Here is a 25,755-nt window from a genome sequence, read left to right as displayed (position 1 = left end):
TCTTTATTTCAATTTCGACGGCTGGGTTCACCGCGGTCCATCCGCTAGAGTACATTCCCAAGGGTGTCGTGCACAAAGTGGCGCTCGACCACGAAGAAACTTGCATTTTTCCTTCTGCTCGAGACCGAGCTACATATGTACGTACGTCATAAAACTTTGCTAATATAAGAGAGGAGTGTGGCATCCTTCGCGTTGCTAACTCGGAATCGTTCTTCTCTGCTAACTTACTCGAGTTACTGTCCTTTTTTCTCTTTTCTATCGCGACTGGGTACTTAAATCTTCGCTCTTGCACGAACATAAACGAACTAGCATCCATGTGGTCCGTCTCTATCACCCTTCTGCCTTTTCCTGAATTTTCCAACATTCACTAATCCTCCTTCCAACCGTCAATTCCTAATTTTTCACTCTCCCTCTCAACCCGAGATTTGCATATTCCACGATACAGCCAAAAAACGACATCGTATCATCTCAACGTAGGCACGCCAATTTCACAGAAAATTTTCATAACACACGTGAACAGGCCATCTTCGCGCCATTATCGAGGAAAAGTGTCGCGAGTCGCAGTGCCGTACATCTCCGATTTTGCCAACGAAACGAAGCAACGCGTAAAAATTCCCTCTTGATGCTCCACTGTAAGTATTCGTTGATCCAGCCATGTATAGTTGACGTAAGAAACCGTCGAGGGGCGTCGAATTCATTTGCGAAATTAGCTGTACCGGGCGTAGTCGCGGGCTTTTTGTTGCTCGTTCGAAATATCGAGGTAACGTCGAGCAAGCACAGGTGTTCCACATAGATAGGCAAGCATTGGCAGACGGCCAACAGAGGCACCTATGCCTCCTCGACCCACGGTCACCCCGTGGTGCACCCCTCTCCCTCTCCACCTCTTCCTCGCCCCCGGAGCCGACTATCGATCCTCGGTCCTCTCGTGACTTTTCATTGAATTTTCATGCGCCACTTAAGAGGCTGCTTCGTTTCTGCTCTCGTGTTCTTCCGCTTCCTCTCTGAGACAAAAGGGCACCGGAGAACCAGAGCTATGACATTTCTTCTCATTAGAGAGTATACTCGAGTTCTGGGTTAACGGATAAACTTGCGAATTCCCTCGAGCAATTTCTATTCGATATAAACGTACAAGCTCGCTGTTCCTCGGAGCTTGGAGGAATGTTGCGCGATTAAAAAGTCTCCAAACTGGAGAAACTTGGTCGATAATTGAGTCTTTGGAGGAAAATGAAGGTAGAGTGTCTCGAGGAGAGAGAATTCCGTTCTTCTCCCGATGAGAAAGGGGGGAATCGATGGGAAAAGACGCGCGCTAAAGCGGAGACAGTATTATAACCGAGGATCTGGGCCGATTAGTTTCCTCCCGTTTGGCCCCGGCCAAACTGCGGGAATTTATAGGTGTAGGTTGTTCGACAAGCCGGATTTCCAGCTGTTCCTCCTTCCGTCGGCTTACGGATAATCGCGACGACGTCGAGCGGCCAAGTCACCGCTGGAAAGTTAATTAAGCACATTCCAATAAACTTTGCCCGACGACGGCGACGTCAGCGAATGGGAATCGGTGGTAACGAGGATCCTCGGATCGATCTCGACGAAGTAAATCGAAGACGAGAGGCTCGTCAACGATGGACGTTCATTCACTCGCTCGAGCATTTCGAAAGGCGGACAATTTTTTCAAGTTACCACGAGTTAGATGTCGCGCGAAATTCCACGGGAGATATTTGATAGTTGGAGAAAAACAGAGGAAACTTTTGAGGTTATGAATGCTCGGCCCTCTGGGGCTCGAGATATTCAAAGAGTTCCTTGGGTTTGCGATGGCTGGTAGAGGTTTGGTTTAGACGTTAGTGGGATATGAAATATTCGGTATTAGAAATTTGTTAGAAAATATGGAAAGTTCAGATTTGATGTACGGCCCCTTCGAGATTTCCAATGTTTCACGATTCTTCTGGAGTTGCTGGGAATTCACGGGAGCGTGAAATTTCGTTAGAAAAATACAGCCTCCGCGAAAAGTATTGGCCACGTTTCTTATTCGAAGCCTTTCTATCGATCGTCGTTCTTCGTCGATCAGTTTTAACGAATTTTAAGAGAGTTGACAAGGTTTACAGTGGACCACGAGATCTATTTCCTCCCAAAAATCACAATTTGCTGTTACTGCTTGAAAGTTGGAAAGTTTCCTTGGAATGTGCCAAAAAAGAGCGAACTGAGCAACCATCGTCACAAGTTCGTTCTTTTTTCTTTATAACATACCCGAAATTTCAGATTACACCGCTCAGCGGCAAATATTTCACCCACTTTCCCTCCATACGATAATTCACCGAGAAAAGCGTACTTAATTCCAGGTCGTTCGATTCGGCGCGATATCCGTATAGAAGATTCATAGGCGACGTTCAGACGGTGTCGAATAAAATCGCGATGATAGAGAGAGGGAGAGAAAGAGGGGGATGGTAGTCGGAGAAATTTTTAATTCAAGCCCGAATGAAAGTTTCATGGGTGGCGGTTGAAGGAATCTGTCTGTGGCGGAGGCGGCCGGAAACGCGGTCTCTCGTTGCGGCGCTCGATTCTCGCATCGACGAGTCGCGTCTCGTTCCATTTAACATTTAGAAAGGAGCGGGATCGATGAATCGAACTGCGGCGAGGGGGGAGGGGGAGGGGAACCGATTCGCATTGTTAAGCAGAGCGTCGAATTATAGGCAAATACCGTCCTCCTCGTATCCACGACCCTGAATTATCCCGATCGGTCGAAGAGTGCGCCACTTCGAGGACTGAAACCTCCCTTCCTCCACTATTTTCCTTTTTTCAATCCCTCCGTCTCTCGATCGGCATCTGCGACTCATTCTTCTCTTAAATTCGGAGATAAAGCGCTTTGCCGCTCCATTTAAGCCGTCGCGGCTCGGGAAAAAAGCATGGAACTGGTTCTCGCGTTACATCTGCAACTATCGGAGACTCTCCTCTTCCTCCCCCCGTTTCGGAATAATAGAAGGGAGGAATGAAGGCGGAAAGAGGGAGGAGATAAAGAAAAGGTGCTTTTGGGTTTTGTTTAAACATTTCTGTTGGAAGTCTCGTTCGATGAACCGTTCTGTTCCGCGAGATAACGAGTTCGGTACACCTGGCGACGAAGAGGTAAAGGAGAAAGAGATTTTTCTCTTTAAAGAGGGAACGAAACGAGAAACGTTTTTCTAAAGAATTCAAAGTTAACGTTCGCCCAAAGTTACTCTTGCGGACAACTTAAATTCATCGTTCAGCGGGTGGTACGCGCCGTTGGCGAGTCGCTGCCACCGGGAAAAATCATTTCGCCATAATTACGTTTCATTAGAACTCGGCCTAAAGACCGAAGGGTGGTACGAGAAGTATAAATCTTCCTACCCTCCGTGCAACGTCTTAACTCGAAGGATAAAATGCAACGATATCTTTGGTGGTACGAGAAGTATAAATCTTCCTACCCTCCGTGCAACGTCTTAACTCGAAGGATAAAATGTAACGATATCTTTTCTCTCTCTCTCTTCCGAAAGATATCTGTATCACAGGTATATACCTACGCGTACCGATCTTAATTTTCCATCTTAAGCCGAAACGACAAAGGACCAGTCGCGAGGGAATAGATATCGAAATCGTCTATCGAGACGGTAGATGTTCGTCGTGAAGCAACGCCGGGGCAGACAATGCGACAGTAGGACGCGAGGATGTTAGGTGGCTGGGTCCGATAGGCCGACCCATTAAGGTATTGAGACCTTATCTGAATGAAGACGCCGATATCGCGAGCAACGCCGCCATTTCAAGTTCCATCGGGCCTGGGGCTCGATCAACAATCGCCAACGACGAACGTCACCGCCGCGACAAAGCGGCGATTCTCCTCGACCCTCCCCGTCGATTCCTGAACCATCGCGGCAGACGTATGCCATTCCCGCGATTTGCTCTGTAAAGTGATGACGCGAAAATGTCAAGGAAACGTCTGTGATCGATGGAACAGCGGATATCACGTTAGGGAGCTTTTCACGAAACGGGTCACGAGAGATTTCACATTGTTCCCGGGGAGAAATTATTAAATGACTCAATTTCGCGTCGCTGAGGGAAACGGTGAATTCTTATTAGAACAATTTTTTATTCGATTTTTATGCGATACAAAGATTCCCTGGAATAGTAGAAGAGAACAATTGAAAATTTGTTGTCTTATTCCCAATATTATGTACACTATCGGGCAAAAGTTTCGAATCACCTGCCAATTTACTGCCAATAACTGCTATTAAGTCCTTATAGATTTGAAATTGATACTGCGGAGATCAACAGCACCTCGCCCCATTTCGATTGATTTCACTTTCGATTGACTTTTTTCTGGAAATTTTTGTATAACTCGCAATACACTGGCCGCTGGTGTAGGTAATTATTAATATATTAATTTTCGTATGGGAATAATAGGCTGCAACAATTTTTGGCAATCAAACGAAGAAAGAAAAAAAAAATGCGCCGACCTAACCGCGACACAGAAGTTCTCCATCGCTGAGAAGTCAAACGCGCAGCTGACCCAGTGACTAGATAGCCGCGACAATTTTTGGCAATCAAACGAAGAAACGAAAAAATTGTACCGACCTAGAAGCGATACACAAAAGTACTTCGTTGACCCAGTGATTGTATTTCATTAGCAAAATTCTAAAAGCTCCACCAGCCCTCCCTATTCGAAGAGCGCACGAGCACATCCGTTAAAGCAAGCTACGAAAATTCCAAGCTGGAAAACTCGCACCCTCTCTGTTTCTGTGTGGAGGATTTACTCCATATCCGGATCGGTGTCGAAGGCGAAGCTAATTCCCGTAGCGGAAACGCGGCCGATGGAAAAACGTGGGAAAAAGGGTGGAGAACGGTAACAAGGCGAGTTGCATTCTCCCAGAGGACGTTGGTGTGCGGCAGCAGCCCCGCGAGAAATGATACGCCGCGCCTTTGAGCACCGACAGACGGATCGAGCTGCCGCCCTCCGATTAATTTCGCCCCGGGCGGAACGAAGGGTGGATTTTTCGAAAGAAAGCCGCCGCGAGAACAAACGAGCTCTCGACCGTGTTCTCGCGCTTTTCAACCCTTTCCTCCTCACCATCTCGCCTCTTCCTCCCTTTCTCTGATATTCCCGTGGCCCACTGCAGGAAAGCAGAAATTTCATTCGACCCCTGCAGAGTAATACACGTTTCACGCTGTAGGTGTGAACGATAGACGACGTCACGGTGGAATTTGAACGGTGGAGGAGAGAATTTGACGGGGACCAGCCTGGTCATTGTTGTAAGAATGTTCGGGTAGCGAGGTATATACCGGCGGTTTTGTGAGAGAGGATCGGTGGATCGGACGGTTGAATCATGGCTCGATTTGCTCGACTAATTGGCCGGAGGAACGGTTTTAAAACGGGACCAGAGTAGTAGCGTAGGTCTGAGGCTGGAGTGGGCTGCTGCGGATCATTAAATTCGCTTCTTGCTTCAACTGTGCAGCCGCGGAACGAATTGTTCGTGTACCAGAGCTAACTAGGATCCGGCAATTTGTAAACATACAATTATTACCCCGTACCAATGAGTAATTCAATGCAATTTTTAACAAGATTCGAGATATACACTTTTTCGACCTATACACTCCAACTTCCTCTCTACTTCCCTGCTTCTCCCCCGAAATACTGGGCGAATAAATTCCTCTCTGTCCCACCGGATGTCTGAAAGCTCGAAACTGAGAGAGAAACTGCTTGGTATCGTCGCTGTATTCCGCGTTACACACTGTTCGAAGCAGCTTCCGCGACGACTTGCGAGATCTGAAAAACACGCCGTGAGCCAGAAATCCAGGAAAAGTGTCGGCAACGAAAAGTACGTTCCACAGAGAACCGTGTAGAAGAGGAAGAGAGAGGTTTTTCGCGAGTTTACGAGTGTAAGCCACACCCAGGCGGGTCGCGGTGGCGAAATTGCACGCGGAAATTTACGAGGCCGTCTCTTGGAACGTCGTTCCCGCGACGTTTGCCAATTTGACGAAGCCAGACCGAACGGTTCTCCCTCTTCGTCTCTCCGTGCGGTTCCGAGCGAGCGTCCTCGAGACGCGCGTAGCCTACGTGGATCGTTTCGATACGCTACACACGTCCCGTGGCGATCGTTTCCTACCATCCATCCGCCTAGCGACGATCCCGACGCGCCGCGTCGCGACAACAGACAGCGGTGTTCTTCATTTTTAAGCCAGCTACCCCTGGCCTTCGAGACACCAGAGTGGATCGTCTTACTAGACGATGGTTAGAATTGGCGTGAAAGGAGAGCGAGTGAATGCTCGGTGGTACTCTTCAATTTTCGAGATACTCGCGAGGGGATTTCGAGAGGGACTTAGAAACGCTGAATTCTAGATTCGCCGAGTCTTAAGGCAAACCGGGATTTCGCCGGATCTCCCGTCCAGCCCAGTAGAATTCTCGAATCTTTCGAAACCTTGACTCTCTCTCTCTCCCCGCTCGTATAATTCAAGGTACCCTCGAACTCGCCTCGTCGGATTTCTTCGGAATTTTCCGGCTTGTTAATTTTCCAAGATGGAAGAAATTATATTCCTACGGAGGGGAAAAAGAGGAGAAAGATAGGAGAGGTGAGTATAATTTCGTGCAATATGGTTATCGTCAGCTCATTTCCTACCGGAGCGAATATTGGTTAATCGCGATCGCGAAAAGGGGGTGCACGTTTCGTGCTGGAAATCGTTATGGTGGAAGTTAAAGGGTTCCCAGGGGCAGGGGTGGACCGTATCTCGACACAGTTTTTCGCGGAGGGAACGGGTGACGAGGCTACGAGCGATTCTTGAAAGAAGCAGACTCGAGAGAAGGGGCCCTTTCATTTTTAAAACAGTCCAAAGGCGTGCGTGGCCGGCCAGCCAGAATACACACTCCCGCGCGCGCGCGCGCGCACACACATATATGCTATCTTTAGGGGGTTTAAGAGCGGACGAGGCTCGAGCATGCGAAACGAGATGTTTTCCTTTAACGTTTCCCTAACGCCGAGCTTGCCCTCGCGAAATGAAGCCGGCCGGGTCATTAATTTTAATCGACGGAAGTGGCTCGTCGCGAATTCAAATCACGTTTCCGCGTTAACACGAACGGTATCGCGGTGCGCGTGTGTTAATCGAACGCGATAGATGTTACGTTGGTTAAAAAAGAGGAACTTTGTACAGGTTCGTGTTAATCGGAATGAAACGCAAGAATATTCGAGCACCGTCGGTTGAGTGAATTATCGTTAAACCGTAAAGCTCACAGCGTATTCGAGGTGTATAACAGGAAGATTTGGAGTAGAAAGAGGGCGGACAGCGTGCCTTTCATTTTTAACACAGCGAAACGGTTCAGCGATGCCTCGAGAGCTTTCCAGAATTGAAGAAGGAGCGGGCCGAAACACGCGAAACGCAGCCGTCGAAAGCCCCTTTAACACGCAACCTGCCCGTTTCAGAACCCTGCTCTTTAAAGGGGAAACAACCGGACGCGCTTTTCTCCATTCCTCTCTTTCTCTCTCTCCACGCCAGTCGATTCATCCCCGCGAGCCCATCTTTTTGCTCCGTTGCCAACGAATCTTCAGCCGTGTTTTCAGCAGATATTTCCGGATTAACGGTGCGCGCGTGCAGCATCGCGGCCGCGTGTCGACGTGAAACGTCGGATCTCGAGAAGATTCGCGCGCGATTATGCAAACGAGCTTGTTGTTCCGCGAAAGCCTTCGTACGCTCTGCGTGAAGCCCGGCGTGTGGCTAAACGAAATTTCTCACTGCTGCATTCCCAGCGATCCTAACCTCTCGCGCCCGTGTGCTTTTCTCTCAGGCCCACTGGGATATCGGGACGATTCGCAAGCGAGCGAGGCTTTCCAGGTAGAATTTCGGAAATTCTTAGACAACAAGGTGTTTCTGGAAGATGGAAGATTGCCCAGATTGGTGTGGTTACCGGTTTGGAAATTCGAGTCTTCTGTGATCGTAGAGCAACGGTGGCAAAATCCTGACCGGTTGAAATTTAAGGCGTCCGAGATATCCATCCCCTCGTAACTCCACAAAACCCCGGAACACGGAATCTCTCCTACTACCCGAACCTCCGTCGTCTCTCTCGGTAAGATTCTAGCTCCGGAGAACTGCAGAGAGAGGGTTCGAAGTTGCGAAATAACAACGGCAGGCAACTTGTCAAGGGGAACGGAATCGAATTTCTCCTCGAAGTGAAACCGTTCCTCTAGCCTGTTAGACGTTTGGGAAACGGTAGGGCGAGAGAAGAGTGTACAAAAATATCGCAAGAAGCACGACGACGCCTGCACGAGGTCGCGTTGTCGCGCGGCTCCAAGGCTCATTTGCATTGCGTGACAGGACTGTTTTCCGCGACAGCAACCCTTTACGTGTTATAAAGCCGGCATGCGTTGCATGTCGTTATTCCTTGCCTTTTCGCCCCTCGGCAGCTAGCCGGCTGATTTTTATTTTTCCGCTCCCTCTTTTATCCGAGAGCGCAGCCTTCTCTCTTCTTCTACCATCCCCTTCTAACGTGCACACATTCCTCTCCCTCTCTCGCTTTTTTTCTCTCCGTTTTAACGACTAACGTCGAGCAGACTCGACGTCGTTATTGATTAAGCGAGCACGTGAAGGCGCACCGACGTCTTGCATGCTGGAATTTCTTCTTTTTCCACCGGTTTTGCTTTATTCGCGAAACTTTATTGGTCCCGCTCACGACGGTACTTCTATGGCCATTTTCTCCTAAGGGGTAAAGTATTTCTCGAGTTGCCTCGAGGTTAATTTAGCGAATCGACGGATGTAAAGAACCACTGGCTGCTGATTCTTTCTTTATTCTTCCCCCCCCCTCTCTCTCTCTCTTCGTGGTTGTTCGTTCAACGGGGATTATTATCGGCAGTTTGTCTTGAGAATCTCATTGTTCGTTTCTCTTGTTGACGCTGTATCATTCGTGACGCGAGACACGCGATAATTAGCCTCGTCATCCTTTGATCCGGGGGCTCCCAGGGCACGTGTCAAATCCTATTATATCGCCATTATAAATTGACACCGTCGTTTAGGCGGTGCGAACAGGATGTGTAAGGATCAGGCAGTCCCGGATAGAGCAAATGGAGGTGGCTAATCCGCGGGAACAATCGTTCCTGATATCGAATGCATTTGCCCCGATGAAAGGCCTTTCTCTCTGTCAGGGCTGAGATGGAAGGGCCAGTGGGAATCGTAATTGCAAGATGGATCCCTGTCTGTTCCTTCATTATGCTCTGTTCGCTTCCAGACATCGTCTCCTCTACCACCACCGTCTTATCTCCCAATCTGTCCCCTCTCTGTCTCGTTGTACGAGCTTTTTCCTATTTTTTTACGTCTTCTATCTGCTCGCCTCTCTCGTACTTTTCATTTAAATTCGTAAAGTAATTGTAGCTTTTTTTATTTCCTCTAGCTGCGCCCTCTTTGCATTTCAACTAGACACTTTTTCTATTTTTTTTTTCTTTTATTCTTCCCCACCTTCTTTGCATTTCAACAGCATTCTTTTCTATTTTTTATCGTTGTTTCTTTACCTTATCTGTCCCCTCTTTGCATTTTTATTTCTGTTTTCTTATCCCCCTTCGCTGCTTTTTGTCTTCCGCGTCCTTACTCGTCTTCTCATTTTCCTACGCTCTTTTCCATTCTTTACTCTTGCCTTTTTGCCCCTCTGTGTCATCGTCCCTTTTTCTACTTCTCGTCTTTCACACACGTCTTCTACTTTCCTCGAGTTCCAACATTTTTTCGTCCTTTCTCGCATCCTCTCCCCTTCCACGTCACTTGAAAGGTGCGCGTCAGGGAGCTAGGATGGCGTAATTGTTACTCCACCAAGAAAATCCAATTAGCCGGCCATTAATAAGGGATTTCGTCCCGTCGAGAGACAGAACGAGCACCTGCTGCTCTCCGCCGAGGGACTTGCACGGTCATGCATCTTGGTACACATCTTGTCCATTCGTGTCCGGTGATATAAATAATTCCGAGAAACCCCCGCCGAATGAAGAGTGTTTCCATCGACGAAACAGAGGTACGTTAAATTTCGATGGACCGTGGTTAGTAGTCGTATTTGTCCAGGAGAGAAGTTTCTTTTGAGAACATTTAATTGCGGCCCTTCGAAAAATCGTTCCACGGTACCATACAAACACCTCCAGTGTCCACCACCGTAGTCAATACACATCCCTTTAATTGTGGCCATTGTCCCTTTCAGAGGAAAGGATCCAAGAAATTCTCAGTCGTGAAAAATTGTCCCATGGTACCGTAGAAATACATCCAGTGTCAATACAAGCTTCTCTTAATTGTGGCCATTGTCCCTTCCAGAGGAAGAAAGCCAAGAAATTCTGAGTGATGGAAAATTGTCCCATGGATTATCGTTACCAGAGTCCACCATGGTCGAATACGCGTCCCTTTAATCGCAGCGGTTGTCCCTTGCAGAAGAAATTAAGAATCCCAGAAATTCAGAGCTGCGAAAAATTGTCCCATGGTACGGGGATTCGAACCCTGCTCCCGCGATTTGGAGTCTGCGTCTCGAGCCACTTTGTCACCGCGACCTCGTTGTCACAGCTTTGTATTTTTGATACTTCTTGCCCGCGCTACATCGCCCACTGGAGACGCTCGTAATGAAAGATTTATTTCGCTCTCTCCGTTTTAGTTTCATCCTTTCCCACGTCTCTAATGCTTCCTGTCACTCCGCCTTGTCCAGTGACGTGGACAATGGTCGGTAATCTGGATTTTTGTTATTTTTCCTGGGATTTCGCCTTCCTTCCCAATGTTTCTTCTAGTTTGCCGATCTTTATGACTGTTTCTTCTTGATCTTCCACCCCTTCGTTATTCCTTTGTCGCATTCTTTGATAATTACTAATAATTCTTGCTAGTTTTTCCTCACATCTTCTTCTTTACTTGCACCTCTAACTCACATTGCGTTCGATCGCGTATAAATAAATTAACATTTGAAAATATGAACGATCGAAGAAACAGCAATATTATCCCTTTCGCTACGACAGATTTTTATTTAACGTCGGCGACTGACGGTAAGTTTTTAACCACGGCTGGGAGGTTCGTTATCTTGGCCGTACCGTTTTATTAAATTAAGGTGGAAGTGCGTAAAGGGTAAAATTATGTACTAAATTAAGATGCAAGTGCACCAAAGTGACCAAATTTCCCAAATGCCTTTAGGCGCCAATAATAACGAAAGGGTTAACCAAACAACGAAAGCACAATTTCTACAGTATCGGCTATTGGTCGACGAAAACTGTAACGAATGTTTTATGGTCCCGAGTGTTTTTGGGACCTGTTGTCTGAATGTCGCGCTAGTGAGTCCACGGTGGGTATATTGCGGTCTTCCGAACGTTGGCACCTCGGTCTGGCGGTCAAATGTAACTAATAGAGGAAAAGGAGGAAGAGGAGGAGGAATAGGAAGAGAAGGAGAGGAGGAGGAATAGGAAGAGGAGGAGAGGAGGAGGAATAGGAAGAGGAGGAGGAGAGAAGGAGGAAGAGGAGGAGAGGAGGAGGAAGAGCTTTTCCCCTCGCTTTTCTTCTTTTCCTTGGTCCGCCTCTGTTGATCTCTTAACACTCTCTCTTTGGCTCTCCCTCTTTCTCTGGATCTCCCTCTTTTTTTTAGCTCTCCTCTTTTCTCAGATCTCTTTTCTCTTCTGAAAAAGAGAAAAGAGGAGAAAAAAGGAGAGAAAAAAGGAAAGGGAGGACCCCTTTCGACGCACGTTGCTGAAAATCCTTTTCTCTTCTTTCTTCGTCTTTTCTCGTTGTCAAGAGGGGAATAAGAGGAGAGAGGAGGCGAAAGGAGGAGGAAGGAAGAAAGCACGCGAGAGAGATAGAGCGAGAGAGAAATTTCGGAGGGAGAGAAGAGGGCAAAGGAGAGAGAATGAGATAGATAGATAGATAGATAGAGAAAGAGAGAAAGTTTAAGTGGCTTATTACTATAATCCGCCGAACCGAGACTTGGTTGCGTCCTCATCAGGTCGCAACATGTACCATTGTAAAAACGTAGACACGTTCGATTAATTTCACACCCACCCTACTCCGAGTCGGAGTACTTTTTCTGACAGAACCGTAAATTTCCTAATTTTAATTATCACAATGGAAATTGTTAATTATTTCCCCTGAACGCTGCAGCGGAAAATATGGACAGTGTCGAGAATCTTGCACAACGAAAGCACCGAGAGAGATCGACCAAGTTAATTATCGCGATATACACTTTTCGGTGAATAAAGTGGGACAAGTTTCGAAGGTATTCTATCAAGTATACGAGAGAGGGAGTGGTGGATGAACGCGACGAAATTCGCGGTCGGTTCGGATATTCGATAATGAAGCCTCAACGCGCTACAATTAGCACCGGGCAATGTGTAAAGTGAGTTATCGTTCTGGGCTTTGACCTGCTCGCGTATGGATCATTATTACTCTGCGCCGTTCTATTCAATTACACCCAGGGAATTGAACACGGCCAGACACAGTGTTTTCCTCACGGTGAAAGTGAGTTTTCCTCTCTTCTTCTAAAAAGCCAAAGAAAAAGGAGGAAGAAAAGTCGTCAACCGTCCGACAACTACACACTCGTAACAGTTTTTCACGTAACGCCAAAGGAAACAAACGTGCGAGCGTTTATCGAGGATTCTCGTTGAAAAGACGAGGAGAGAATTTGACCTTTCGATCGGCGGCCAACGCTAACACGTATGCAGCAAGATATCAAATATTTCCCTCCGGAAATCCGATATCTGAACAGCGATACCCGGTGAAACGCGCGTACCGAAAAGGAAAAAGAAAAAAACGCCGCTTCAAAGGATGGAAAAGCGACGAAACGAAAAAATATTCCCTTCGGAGTCAAAAAGAGAGAAATGGGGAGAGAGAGAGAAAAAAGGCGAGGTAGGAAAAGGGTTAGAAATTTCCACGCTTGCGACAGACAGCAGTGGAAACCGAATCGATATGGATCGAGGGTAGTAGAAGGGGGATGAAGCTACTTCGAAAAACGAATTCCCCGGTGCATCGATAATTTAAAGGGCTACCTAGGACCTTTCTCTCTGCTAGCGAAAAGTTATTCGAAGGGGTGCACGGAGGATTGGGCAGGCGAAAGGGGTGGTACTCTCCTTTCGGCTGGAATTTAATTTCATTGAAAATCCGACGTTCGATGCTTCGGCGAAACGAACCAACGACACGCCGGTGACGTCGCCAGGAGCCGGGACGCTCTAGTCGCGCCACGTGGCGCACGTGGGGCGAGCGCAGCCCTTCGGTGAAAATATCGCCGAAAAATCGTTCCGGCCTCGGAGGTCTCGCCTCTGCCGGAAATTAAAGATTCAACGAGCCGAGGGTAATTTCGGGGACGTGAAACAAGGAAGAAGTAGGAAGCACGTTGGAGAAAAAACGACGTAATACCAAGAGATAGGAGAAAGAGAGAGAGTGACTCGCGTTCGGTGGAAGAAGGAAGAGAAAAGAGGGGTTGGTTTGAAAATGGAAATCGATGCAGAAGAGGACCGAGAGTTACATTCGGCGTCGTTAAGTCGAAATCGAGGGATCCTGTTGAGGAAGACTGTTTTATAAAAGGGGGACCACGGGTTTCGCAACGTCTTACGAGATGGAAAAACTTTATAGGAACGCCCTTCGGAGTTAATGCGACCGTGACCTTGGAACCTAAACCGGGGCTAATTATTCCTCGGTTCTGTCGAAGGGAGAGAGAGAGAGGGGGGGGGGGAGATAATTAAAATCGCGTTAAGGGTGAGCTGGTAGGCTGTAGCGAGGAACAGGGAGTAGGACGGTTCGCTAATCTTTCAGCTGGCTTTTATCTCGCTCTAGTGTTTACGCCGAGAGGCAAATTAGGTCAGAAATAATTTCGGTTACTGCCGACTGGACAATGAGGATTCGAGCGGCAACCTGGCTCTTTTGCCTAATGGGAACTCTCGGAACTTCTAAATTTAACCCTTGATAAAGTACCAACACAGTTGTATTCCGAGTTTCTGTTAACGTCACACATTTCCAATCTACGCTGTCCCGGGGTTCTCTCTGTTGTTGTAAGTGGAAAGTTTCTGCGTTCTTGCGTCCTCGAGAATTTGCGTAATTTCAGGGTTGGAGGAAGATTCTTTGTACTCGCAAGTTTCTCGATCGTTTCTCTTCGGATTTAGACCGATACATTAAAGCGTGGTTGGTAGGTTATAAATAAATAAACTCAATATTCTACGCTACTTTTAACCCTTTCGCGACTAGCGCCGGTTATATCCGGCACCCACTAAATGCTTCACACTGGCTAGCGCCGGTTATATCCGGCGTCGCATTGTGAAGATTTATTTTAACACATTAAGGACCGCTAAGAAATCTATAAGACATACGGCTAGGTTCTTTAATAATTATCATAACTTTTTTACTTAAAAAATAAATTTTTACGAAATTTTTAGAAATTGTAAAATAGGATGTATTTTAGGCAATTATTAAAAAAAATTGGTTTTTAATAATTATCATAAAATTTTATTTAAAAATCAATTTTACCAAAGTTTCTAGTACTTTTTTAAAGTATGATATTGCGTGAAACATTTTTCTCTATGAAGAGGAACCATACAAAATTTACATATATATATATATCTTGATTCGCTTCGAAGACGAAGACTATTCGAATCACCAAAATGTAATGCAACGTGTCGAATTTTCTCTGAGACTAAGCTGTTTTTATTTCGGGTTCGTGCATTTATACAGTCTTTCATAGCTTGACCTGTACGGTTTCCACCAATGGGATTGATGAGACGAAAACGGTTAATACATTGACTATTGATATAAACACTTAAATGGGCAAAGTAGATACAATGTATCAAAGTAATTGACATCTAAAGACAACGTGTAGAAAACACGGGTTTGTCTCGTGATCCATCCGTAACAGTCCGAGAAAACTCGTGACAGATGGGGCGCGAAACACGAGAAAACTCGTGAGCGGTCCTTAATGTGTTAACACGTTCATCGTATGCTTCCGTGGGGGCCCCGTCACCCACATATGGGTGACGTTCTTCTTCGTCAAGTTAAATAGGATTTCACAAGTAATTTATAAAAATCCATATAACACAAGAATTTAATGGAATATCACACTATATTATACTATACATTAATTTATATTTAAAATAAAATACAACATTATACTACGTAGCATGGTATTCGTTAAAACAGTTCGAACACATTTCTGGTGATTTTGGACAATTGGGACAATATGTTGGTCTTTTTTACATTTTTTCTCGCTTCCTGGCGTTCGAGAATTTGTCTCCTCTTCTGGTAACATAGAACGCAAATTCCAGCTAATCGCTCTGTTTACGTTCTTGCGCTCCGACTATCAGATTTGGGCCCCGCGAGAAACTCGACCGATTCACGCTGGGCGACGAACGTGTTAAAATACAGAATAAGTTCCAACGAAATCCTCTAAGATTTCACGCGGACACACTAGAAATGGCACGACAACCCGTTCGTTAGTGGCGTAGCGATGGCTAGTTCCGCCGTCGCGAAAGGGTTAATAAGATAAGTTCGGCGTCTAGCGAAGGACTGAACTGTCTTCTCTAGGCGCGTGGTGTGTGCCTACGCTTTGTCCCTTGTCGCTGTCGTGTCTTCGTCTGTTCGTATTGCGGTCTCCGTTGATACCCCTACTACGTATTGGTCGGTCTTTTACTTCACTCACGACGCCATAACGTGCTGTTTCGATTTTTAATTTATCGTCTGAATCCAAAGAGAAACGATCGAGAACCTCGTGACTATAAAGAACACCATAATTCAACCCTCGAATCTTCCCTCCAACCCTGAAATTACGCAATCTGTCGACGACGCAGGAACGCAGAAACTTTTCAGGAAAGAAATCTTCAAATGTGGTACTTCGATTGTAAAACTATCGTTTATTTTGCACGCGAGGAAGTCACTTGGCAATGATAAGAGCTCGACGAGACTCGAAGGAATAAAAAGTAAATATCAGCGTCCGTTCGTTTCGTATGTCGATCGTTTTTGCTGTAACCACACGCACTCATTTCTCGTTGGCTGGTGTTGCAAATAGTCCTCGATAAATCTCTCCCCAGATTCTGTACTTGGGAGAAATGAAGGGGAGTCGAAGGTTTTCCTTGCAAACAGAAAACGGAAGTTCGTTAACGCCGAAGAGACGTTTTATAAGGAGGAAGTGGCGGTCGGTAGCCGCGGAACAAAGGCGTCCTGCTATTGTTAATTTAGTATAATTTCCTGCGGCCGCGGCTTAAGCGCAACGACGCCCGCGGAAAAATTAGCACTTGTTATCTGAAATAGCCGCGTGTACACGGTTGCGCGCACAATAGCTGTGACGGGAACAAAGACGGCGAATTTTCAGGCCCAACCACCGTCGTATTACGCAGCAGCCCGGTGATTTAATTTCTGATTACAAAGGAAATCCAGCATTCCCAGGGCGTGTTATCCTTCCGTTTAATGAAGTCATCACGGTAATGGCGAACGCACGCGAATTTTACTTTATGTGGAATTATCATTAATGCGAATGTAAAGTGCACCGTATTGTAACTTTTTTTTCGTGGGCTTAAGCTGAGCTGAAATGACATTGCCGGCGTTCGTATTATTATACAGCGGTAGTAACAAGGTTTCTGCGTTACATGCTAATGCAGCCTCGATTTGTACAAAAATTGCACAGCTGGAAAATTTATTTATCCCTAGAAATAATCTATTTGTTGCGTCGTGCGCTTCGAACAAGCGGTATGCTCGAGAGTGGTGGCGCAGGATTGTCGGTGGTTCTTGGTGTGAAGTCGTGGTGACTTAGAGTTTGCACGTACTTTAATATGTTGTAAGACAAAGGCTTTGTGTTGAAGAGTGACAATTTTACGTGGTGTGTGTTCGTTACGTGCTACTTGTCCATTTTCCCTTTTTGATCTGTCTTTCTGCCGCGTTGGTGCGCTTATGGGTGCACGGGTACAAGGTGGTGGTTTCCGCCAATGAGGACGGGTCTACCCTCTTGGACGGTCCTCCCTGGCCCGCGAGCATGCCGCCCACCCTGGAATTTCCAAGTTGGCAGGGTGGTGGTATGGCGGGGGAGTGAGGCCCAAGGGTAGCCCGCGCGTAACGGGTCTTTGGGCGGTCAGGGAGACGCGAAAGGTTTTATGACATGTCAGCCCTAACACTATTTAAATGGACTTTTATCACTCTTCCATTGGAGAAATGTGACATTGGTCCTTCCTCGATCCAAAAATTCTTCGACCCTCGATTTTTCTCGACTTCGTCCGTTTTTTTCTCTTACGCTAAAATTTGATCATTTTCCCTAAGCTCTAATTAACACAGGATACTAAAATTTTAATTTCAGTCTGAGATGGAGTACGATTGCTTTCCCTGTACTTTTCAATTGCACATACTCCAATGAGAAAGTCATTCGACAATATTAGAGCATTTAAATGGACTTTTATCACTCTTCCATTGGAGAAATGTGACATTGGTCCTTCTTCCTCGATCCAAAAATTCTTCGACCCTCGATTTTTCTCGACTTCGTCCGTTTTTTTCTCTTACACTAAAATTTGATAATTTTCCCTAAGCTCTAAATACTAAAATCTCAATTTCAGTCTAAAATGGACTACGATCATTTTTCAATTGCACATACATGGACTTTAATGTGACATTGATCTTTCTTCCTCGATCCAAAAATTCTTTGACCCTCGATTTTTCTCGACTTCGTCCATTTTTTCCGCTTACGCTAAAATTTGATCATTTTCCCTAAACTCTAAGTAACACACTGTGATGCCCGGTTTTCGCCAATTCCTCTAAACTAGGAGCAGATATTGGGGTATTGCTGAATTAAGACACTTAAGGAAACAACTTTATTCGACGGAGATTTTGACGTTACGCGACGTGCGCGTGGTAAAGCAGAGAATGAACGCGGAAATGGAGAAAATAGGGCTGTTTAAGGGTTTAATGAAGATGGACTTTGGGTTGTGACTATGCAGGAGAGTTGGAAGGTGAAGAGTAATGGTGAAAGCGGGTGACTCGTTGCAAATACAGATAAAACTAAGACTAAGAAGGAAAATATTTGAGGGTGTAACAACACGATACTAAAATTTCAATTTCAGTTTGAAATGTACTACGATTAGGACAATATTAGAGCGAACGTTTTTTACATGAACCTGAATTTTTGCAGGAGGAGTGCGCCTCGATACTGGAGGATCTGAGCGAGAAGATCAACAACAAGTATCACGAGGTCCACACGCATCCGCTGCTGTCGATCTTCAAGATGGCCGAAGTGGCGGTGAAGTTGCCGTACAGCAACAAAGTCGGTGGTCTGTCGAGGTCGTCGAGCTTCCTCCTGGTCGCGATTCTGCCGCTTCTCAGCTTGCTTCGATCGACGTCCACGTGTTTTCTCGCCTCGTGACACGAACGACCATTCACTCGAGACTACTGGAATCTCTCGAACGCCTAGGAAATGTGCTGCAAGAACGAAGAGAAGCAGCGAAGGAATCGCTTGGGGACGGCCATCTCTTGGCCGTCGCGAATCATCAACGAACCGCGATGTCGCAGTTTATCGAACGGGGCTCTAATCTTCGTGCCTCGTGGATCTGACGAGTAGAGAATTCTCGTATCGTTCCTGCGATCGAGGATCGAGAGTGTCGCTTTTTCTCGATTTATCAGGTTTGATTTCGTTCGTTTTACTATCCTGCATTTATCCTTCGAATTTCAACCCTTTGGGTACCGACCACTGAAACTGAAGTAATCGAGGCTAAATTCGTAAAATTATCTCACTGTCAAACGGCAGATTGCGCATGAAAGTTGAGGGAAGGAACAAGATCAAATTCCACTGATTACTTTTTAACACATTGTTGACCGGTCACGAGTTAACTCGTGTTTGCACTTGCATTAGCTGTTTCAATTTTTGAAACGCAGGGCAATATAGGATATTGCAAAAGCTTTGTTCGTCGTGTTTAGTCGTGTCCGCTTTATTCTAAAGAAAATACTTTTCTTGGTATTTAGGTTTTCATCGCAATTCTACTTGTTTAGTCCTCGATGGGTATACCTGCCGCCCAACCCTTGGAATTTATCAACGTGTATTTCTATTGTATATATTTTCGCCTTTGTAATTAGTCTCGGGAGCCGTTAGTTCGTTTCGCAGCAGCAGTAACTTTATAGCACTACGGCAATCGTAATTTTTCGATTTAAGAATTTGCTTTTCTTTTATATTAAAAGTTATATAAAAGATACATATGTACAAAGTTTCATTTCAATTCATTATGTATAAATGAAGTTTATTGAAGTTTATTTAGATTATTTCAATTCCACATTCAATTACGAAATAATAGCCGGTGACATGAGATAGCTTCTGCGTAAAATTGCCGGTCAACAATGTGTTAAGTAGCCCAAAAATTATTCTGTCCAGAGTACTTACTCTGTCAAGAAAAGAAACCTCGTGACATAAATAGATCACACTTTAACTAATAAATATTGCAATTTCACTAAAACTACCCTTAAATCTTGCCTCAAGAAAGGAAACCTCGTATGACAATTCCGGGTTTTCCCAAAATTATTTCAACTTTCGCAAACCACCTTCACCCTCGCGTTCTCCTTCCACTAGTTTCCTAATATCCAATCGCACCTCCGCATTTTTCGAGTCCTTCTTTTCCACCACCTTCAACGTCCAACCAATCACAACATGCACCGACCTAATATATACCCACGCACCACCGCAAATAAACGAGTTGAAAAATATTCTCACCATCACCACACCAACTACTAGAATTTTGCCCTTCCGGGATTAAGCCACCGGGATAACCGCGTTCGAGCTGAAAACAGTCTCGTTCACGAGTCGAGCATCGTACAATGCCTGTAGAAAATAAATTCGGAAAGTTGTACAAATGATAACACTTATCAGTATTGAACATTCACGTTTTCTCCAAAGATGCTAATGGGTCGTTTTGACACGGTCGGTAGTTGTAGTGTTAAATCTCTCTTCGAGAAAGGATAACTAGATCACACTTCGATTACCAAATATAGAATTGCAAGTTTCAAAATTTGATGAAAACCTCGACACCCAAACCACTTATCCGCTTGACACACGCGTGCAATCTACATCGACACTCCGTCACAGTGCTCAAAGGGTTAATATTCTCTCACCTCGTCCGTCCCTCGAATTCTTCCTCTTTTTTCCCTCTTCTCCCTGTCGACCTCGAATCGAAGTCGTTCGGTTGGAACGGGTCGGTTGCTCGTAACCGGGGTTCGATTTCTCGTGTCCTGGGCCAGGATTTTTATTGCGACACGGTATGGTATCGCGCGTACACCAACGAAAGAAACAGCCCTCTCTCGTCCGGCTACGCGGCCAATAGCACAAAGAGTATGTAATCCCATATGCAGAGAATGGGCGTGGATCCAAAACACGTGGCCGACCTCGCTGCTGGATCAGCGCGGATATTGCAGCCAGACATCTCGAAACGATCTCGGTCATTAGAATCACGCGCGACCTTTTCCGCCATATTGGTGTATAGAACTGTGGACGAAAGAGCCGCCTCGATAACCGTGGCCCAGTTTTAAAGGAGTGGTAGGAAACCGTATTGGAAATAGTTTTGCCCGATCTCTCTCTCTCTCTCTTTTTCTCGTTTTCGATTCGAGGCTTTTGCATTTTTTCGATTAACTCTGGCCTCGTGCGTTCGCCAATTCCTCCCCAAGTTATCGACAATGCGACGCGTTCCCGGTTTGAATATTACAGAAATTTTCTGGAATTCCTTTCGTTTACCTGTTTTCCACTTTTCCATGTTAGTTTCTGCGCGGTGTTATCGTCGATCGCAGGGAACGACAGCCGCGTGTATAAAGTGACGAAGCACGCTCATCGTAGGCAGTAAACGGCGAGCGGTGATTAACCGTGTAATTAAGAGGGGAAAATGGAAAAAGAAGAGAAGTTAAACGTAAACGCTAGCTGAAGAAACGCGAACGCTCCTCCTGTATCGGACCATTAGGTGTTTGTTAAACGTTGTTCCAGAGCTCTAAATCTTAAACGGACGTTTGTCTCGCGAGGCATATCGCGAGAGTCGAGAGTGTGTGTAGATAACTGTAGATTGTTAAATAGAGTTGTAACAAAACGGTGTAATAGAAACGAAGGAAATTCGAACGTGCTCTCCGTGACGAAGAATCTCGCTGTCTCCCGTTCGTCCATTCGTTTCACGTATTCACTTCCCTTTTTTTCTGCGAGTAACGTCGAAGGAGGAATGAAAGAAAAGGAATTGCAAGGGGGGAAAAAGATACGCGTCCGTCGAGGCAATTATAATTGCCGTTCTATGACAGTTTAATTGTGTTTGATGATAAAATGGGCGAGCGTGTGAAGCAGAGGCGGCGATAATTTGGCCGTTTCGCGGATGGCACGCGCGAGAGGCAGCCGCTTTAAAACGGTCGATTTGTCAGCGGAGAGAAGAGAAAGAAGCGGAAAACCGGGGAAACTTCTAAACAGCTCCCCGGAACGCGTGACGTTTACAAACGACGCAGAAATACACGACCTCAAATTATTCAGCGGTAAAACGCCTCGTTCCGCTCGTCGGCTCGATTATAATCTCGACGCGGATCTGGCTGCCAGGCGTGCGATCACTCCGATGCCAATTTTCCAATTTTCTGCTAGCTCGACGCGTAATCATTTTTCATCGAGAACGAGATCTTGTTTGCGGAGATCCGAAACGTCGTTTTCTGGAAATTTCAAACATTGTTCTTAATTATGTGCAAAGTGTTCGGTGATCTTCCTTTTGGAACGCTTGAGAAATATTTCGAGTACCATTTTTGGAAATTTCAAGCTTGCAAAATTGGCCAATTCTTTATCACTGTCTGTAAATTTTAATTATCAGCACGCGTCTTCTTTGCGGAGACTTCCTTTTGAGCGTTTCAAAAATATTTCGCGTTTCATTTTTGGAACTTGGAATCTTTCAAAGTTGGCGAATTCTACATTTCTTTATCAAGACTATAAATTTTAATTATTAACAGTCGAATAGAGTAAGAATTGCACGGTGCTCGATAATCTTCTTTGCGGAGATTTCCTTTTGAGCGCTTCAAAAATATTTCGCGTTTCATTTTTGGAATTTGGAATCTTTCAAAGTTGGCGAATTCACAATTTCTTTATCACTGAGTATAAATTTTACTTATCAGCACACATCTTTGCGGAGATTTCCTTTCGAGCGCTTAAAAAATATTCGCGTTCCATTTTTGGAAATTTGAAGCTTCCAAAATTAACGAGTTCCAAACTTCTTTATCACTGTCTGTAAATTTTAATTATCGGCACGCGTCTTCTTTGTGGAGATTTCCTTTTGAGCGTTTCAAAAATATTTCGCGTTCCATTTTTGGAAATTTGAAGCTTGCAAAATTGACGGTCCCAAATTTCTTTATGAAGATTATTAATTTTAATTATAAACAGCTCAGTAGAATAAGAATTGCGCAGTGCTCGATAATCTTCTTTGCGGAGATTTCCTTTCGAGCGTTTCAAAAATATTTCGCGTTCCATTTTTGGAAATTTGAAGCTTCCAAAATTAACGAGTTCCAAACTTCTTTATCAAGATTGTAAATTTCAATTATCAACGCTCAATAATCTTTCTAAAGATTTCTTTTTGAGCGTTTCAAAAATATTTCAAGCCCAATTTTTGGAAATCTGAAGCTTCCAAAATTAACGACTTCAACATTCTTTGTATCACTGACAATAAGTTTTAACTATCAAACCTCAAAGTGCCGATTTATATTCCAAAGATTACTCCCAAAAAGAAACGCGTTCTCAAAGAAAAATTGACAGAAAAACAGAAGATTCGAGAATGATTGCAACGGCGTACAGCTCGAAAAAAGGGGTGAAACGAAGACGGGCGTTTCCTACGTCAGACGTATTCCGCGAATACGTGTCACGCGTCAGTCACGATCGCGGATAAAACGCAAGCAGCAGCAGCAAAAGATAACCGCCTGTCTTTTCGAGGCGAGAATAAAAAAGAAGCGACGAGTAGAGATCGTCGAAGATCCGGAGGATAGGAGAGATTCGTCAATTTAGCAGAATTAATCGTGTGTGCGTTCGCGCGCCAGTCCGTGTAAAAAAGAGGCTTGGGGAAGTTTTCAAAACTCTTCTGGCTCGCGTTCGTCAACGATAACAGTACTCAGACGTGTCTATCCCCGAAAAAAACGAAAAAATCCAATTTTTAAAATACACCTAACACTCTGATAAACGACAAATATCTTTTTCTTATCACAGTGTTAAGTATTTTTAAATCGATGAAAATAGAACCGTAGTACGTCTGAAATCTCCCACAGAAAATCTCTGTGAACCAAGGAATTCGAAGAAATTTCCCACGGGAAAAAGGGAGGAAAGAAGAGCAATTAGTAGAATTTGGACGGGACGAACGTGAGCCAGATCGAAGGTGCGTGACGTGGCTATCGGCAAAGCAATAATGTATAAAGTTTACGATCCACGGGCACGTCGCTCAAAAAGGGGGGTGACGGGCTCTATGAGCCGGGGCGAAATGTATAAATGTCACGTTATACATAACACGCACGTAGGAGAGACCGTATTACAAATGTAATGCGTATATATGTTAATTCGCGTCGAAAATCTCGAAACGTTTTATCGCGACCGAACGAGCGTAGAACGATCTCTCTCCCTCCCTCTCTCTTGCAGCAAGAGCTTCGAAACGATCACGATTCCATTTCTCGAAGATCCAAGGATCGAGCTCGAAGAGAAGGGAGAACCGCGGGGAGTCTCGAGTAATATAAGATATGTTCTTTCTTTCACGAAGCACGGAAGACTTTATCGACGATAGACGTTTCTACAAACGACTATCGTCGCGTCGATAAGAGAAGATTCTAAAATACCCCATAGAAAATCGAGCGCACAGAATTTATTTCGTTGATTGTACATATAGCACCGAGAGTATCGAAGCTGCACCAAAACACGCACACGTTTATGCGATCGTTTTTCGATTTTCTACGTGACTTACGTTCAGCACAAATTGTATATAAATTAACGTAGTGTATCTCTAACGTGAGAATTTCGTGTGGCCTAACTGTATACGTATCTGTGACGATTTAACCTTACGTTCCTTACACGCTTACGTTCGTTACAGTTTTCGTCGTTACGCACACTTCCGTGCCTCGTGGGAATAAACAAGAGAATGGTCCTATCGCGATAAAGAAAGAAAAAGGAAGACGTACGATAATCGAGAGACACGAAGGTTTCTTAGGTAACGAGTTCGAGTGCCGGTTGTTGGTGGTATTCGAAGTGGAGAATGAAAATAGGCGAGGAATAAGTTGTTTCTTCCAATGAGTTGCACGCTCATGGGTCTTCGTATGGCTGTCGCCGGATTCTACTTGCCGCGGTTCATAGTCGACACACGACTGATTCAAACATATCCGTATACAAAATGTTAACCTTACTCTTAATCTGTACACTTTCTAAAAGTGACTGTACAATTTTCTGTTAGTATCGATAAGTGTTTAAAACGGCAATGTACGAAGATCCATACGAGATCGATTAAACCGAGCTAAACGCTGTTATTTTGAAGTTTCCAAAAATAAAAGCAAACGAAGAGGGGAAATGTTCGAGAGCTTTCAGGATCGAAAGATGCTGAGATAATTTATACAGCGAACGCGTTAAGCGTGAAAAGAAAAAATGGAGCATTGTTAAAAGTCTAAAAAAAGAAGAAGAAGAAATCGTATCACGTCGCCTCGAATTTGTACGAGGTGGACGAAAAACAATCCGCGAAAATGACACGGTGGTTCCAATCGAACATATCAAGGCCTCTTAGAAGTGGCCAGCCAATAATGCGGTTTTACTCTGGTTTCACGTAGCTTCAGTTTTTTCGATCCTTTTTGCGAAAGTTTGGGGGCACAGAAAAACACGCCAAGTGACCCGTTCGCGCCCCGTTGCCACTGTTCCAGGGATTCCCCGTCGCGATAGATAAAAATCGATTCGAAACTTTTTGCTCCGGAGAAGTAACAACGCCGTTTCGTTCATTTTCAATTTCGACGAATCGAATCGAAGAAAATTCGGTTCGAATCCTCGCTAGCAACGCGTTCGCCAGTTTACCGACCGAGGTGGTTTTCGAAAGCTCCCTCGCAGACGCGTCTGAGGGAATTACCCAGCCTAGGGAATTACCTGAACATGGCAACACTGCACCGGCATATCGACGCCAATCGCTACATTTAACGAATAATCGCGAACGTATCACCGCGAGGCGATTACGCTGCAACTGTGGCAGGGGTCAGAAATCGATTTTCCACGCGAAACTGTGTGCGCCGCGTGGGCCTCTCGTATTCGATTCCCTAGCTAGTAAGTAAGCTCACTGAAAGCGTCTCTGTTTTACCGACAGCGAGAAATGTATCGTCGCCCAGTACCTACCCCTGCTTTAGTGACTAGTTTCGTGGAGAACTACCTCATTCTTGGTACAGTGGCAGTGTTCGTTGTATCGACCAGGCTACGTCAATGTTTAGAAACGTTACTTCACCGTCTGTTAGTCAATCGTACTCACAGATGGTATCTTTTTTCTTTCTTCATGTTTTTCAACACCTCTTCTATTTGATTCGGATTAATTATTTGTCGTTTGATATTTTTATTTCTCGTTGCCGATTTACTTTCGTTTCTTTCTTTCTCCCGAGAGATAGTTAGAGTTTCTTCTCATTTAAATACGAAATAGTGGTGTCAATTCGCGTAAGCCTACCCCAGGGAGACGGTGATTCCCCGGTGAGAACCGTCGGTAAAACAGAACGAAAGCTCAACCTCTCCGACTACACAACTTAAACACTTACTGAAACGTGCGCAACTATACATATATACCCGTGCGCGTCTATACATATACATAATATACATATTATATATATATACATATATTTTATTAATTG

The 25,755-nt window shown here is 45.1% G+C and overlaps 1 protein-coding gene across 1 annotated transcript in view; it reads left to right on the top strand.

The window, feature by feature from the left end:
- LOC108579866 overlaps positions 1–18,295 on the top strand; it is a 300,343-nt gene extending 282,048 nt beyond the window's left edge. Inside the window, exon 17 of the mRNA XM_017943486.1 lies at positions 18,065–18,295. Coding sequence (XP_017798975.1) covers positions 18,065–18,295 — 231 coding nt within the window. The remainder of the gene's footprint in view (positions 1–18,064) is intronic.
- The last annotated feature ends 7,460 nt before the right edge of the window (positions 18,296–25,755 follow it).

This window comes from Habropoda laboriosa, unplaced genomic scaffold, assembly GCF_001263275.1.
Source record: "Habropoda laboriosa isolate 0110345459 unplaced genomic scaffold, ASM126327v1 scaffold2, whole genome shotgun sequence".
NCBI lineage: Eukaryota > Metazoa > Arthropoda > Insecta > Hymenoptera > Apidae > Habropoda > Habropoda laboriosa.
The sequence above is the reverse complement of the archived record's forward strand: the minus strand, read 5'-3'. Positions and strand labels throughout refer to the sequence as shown.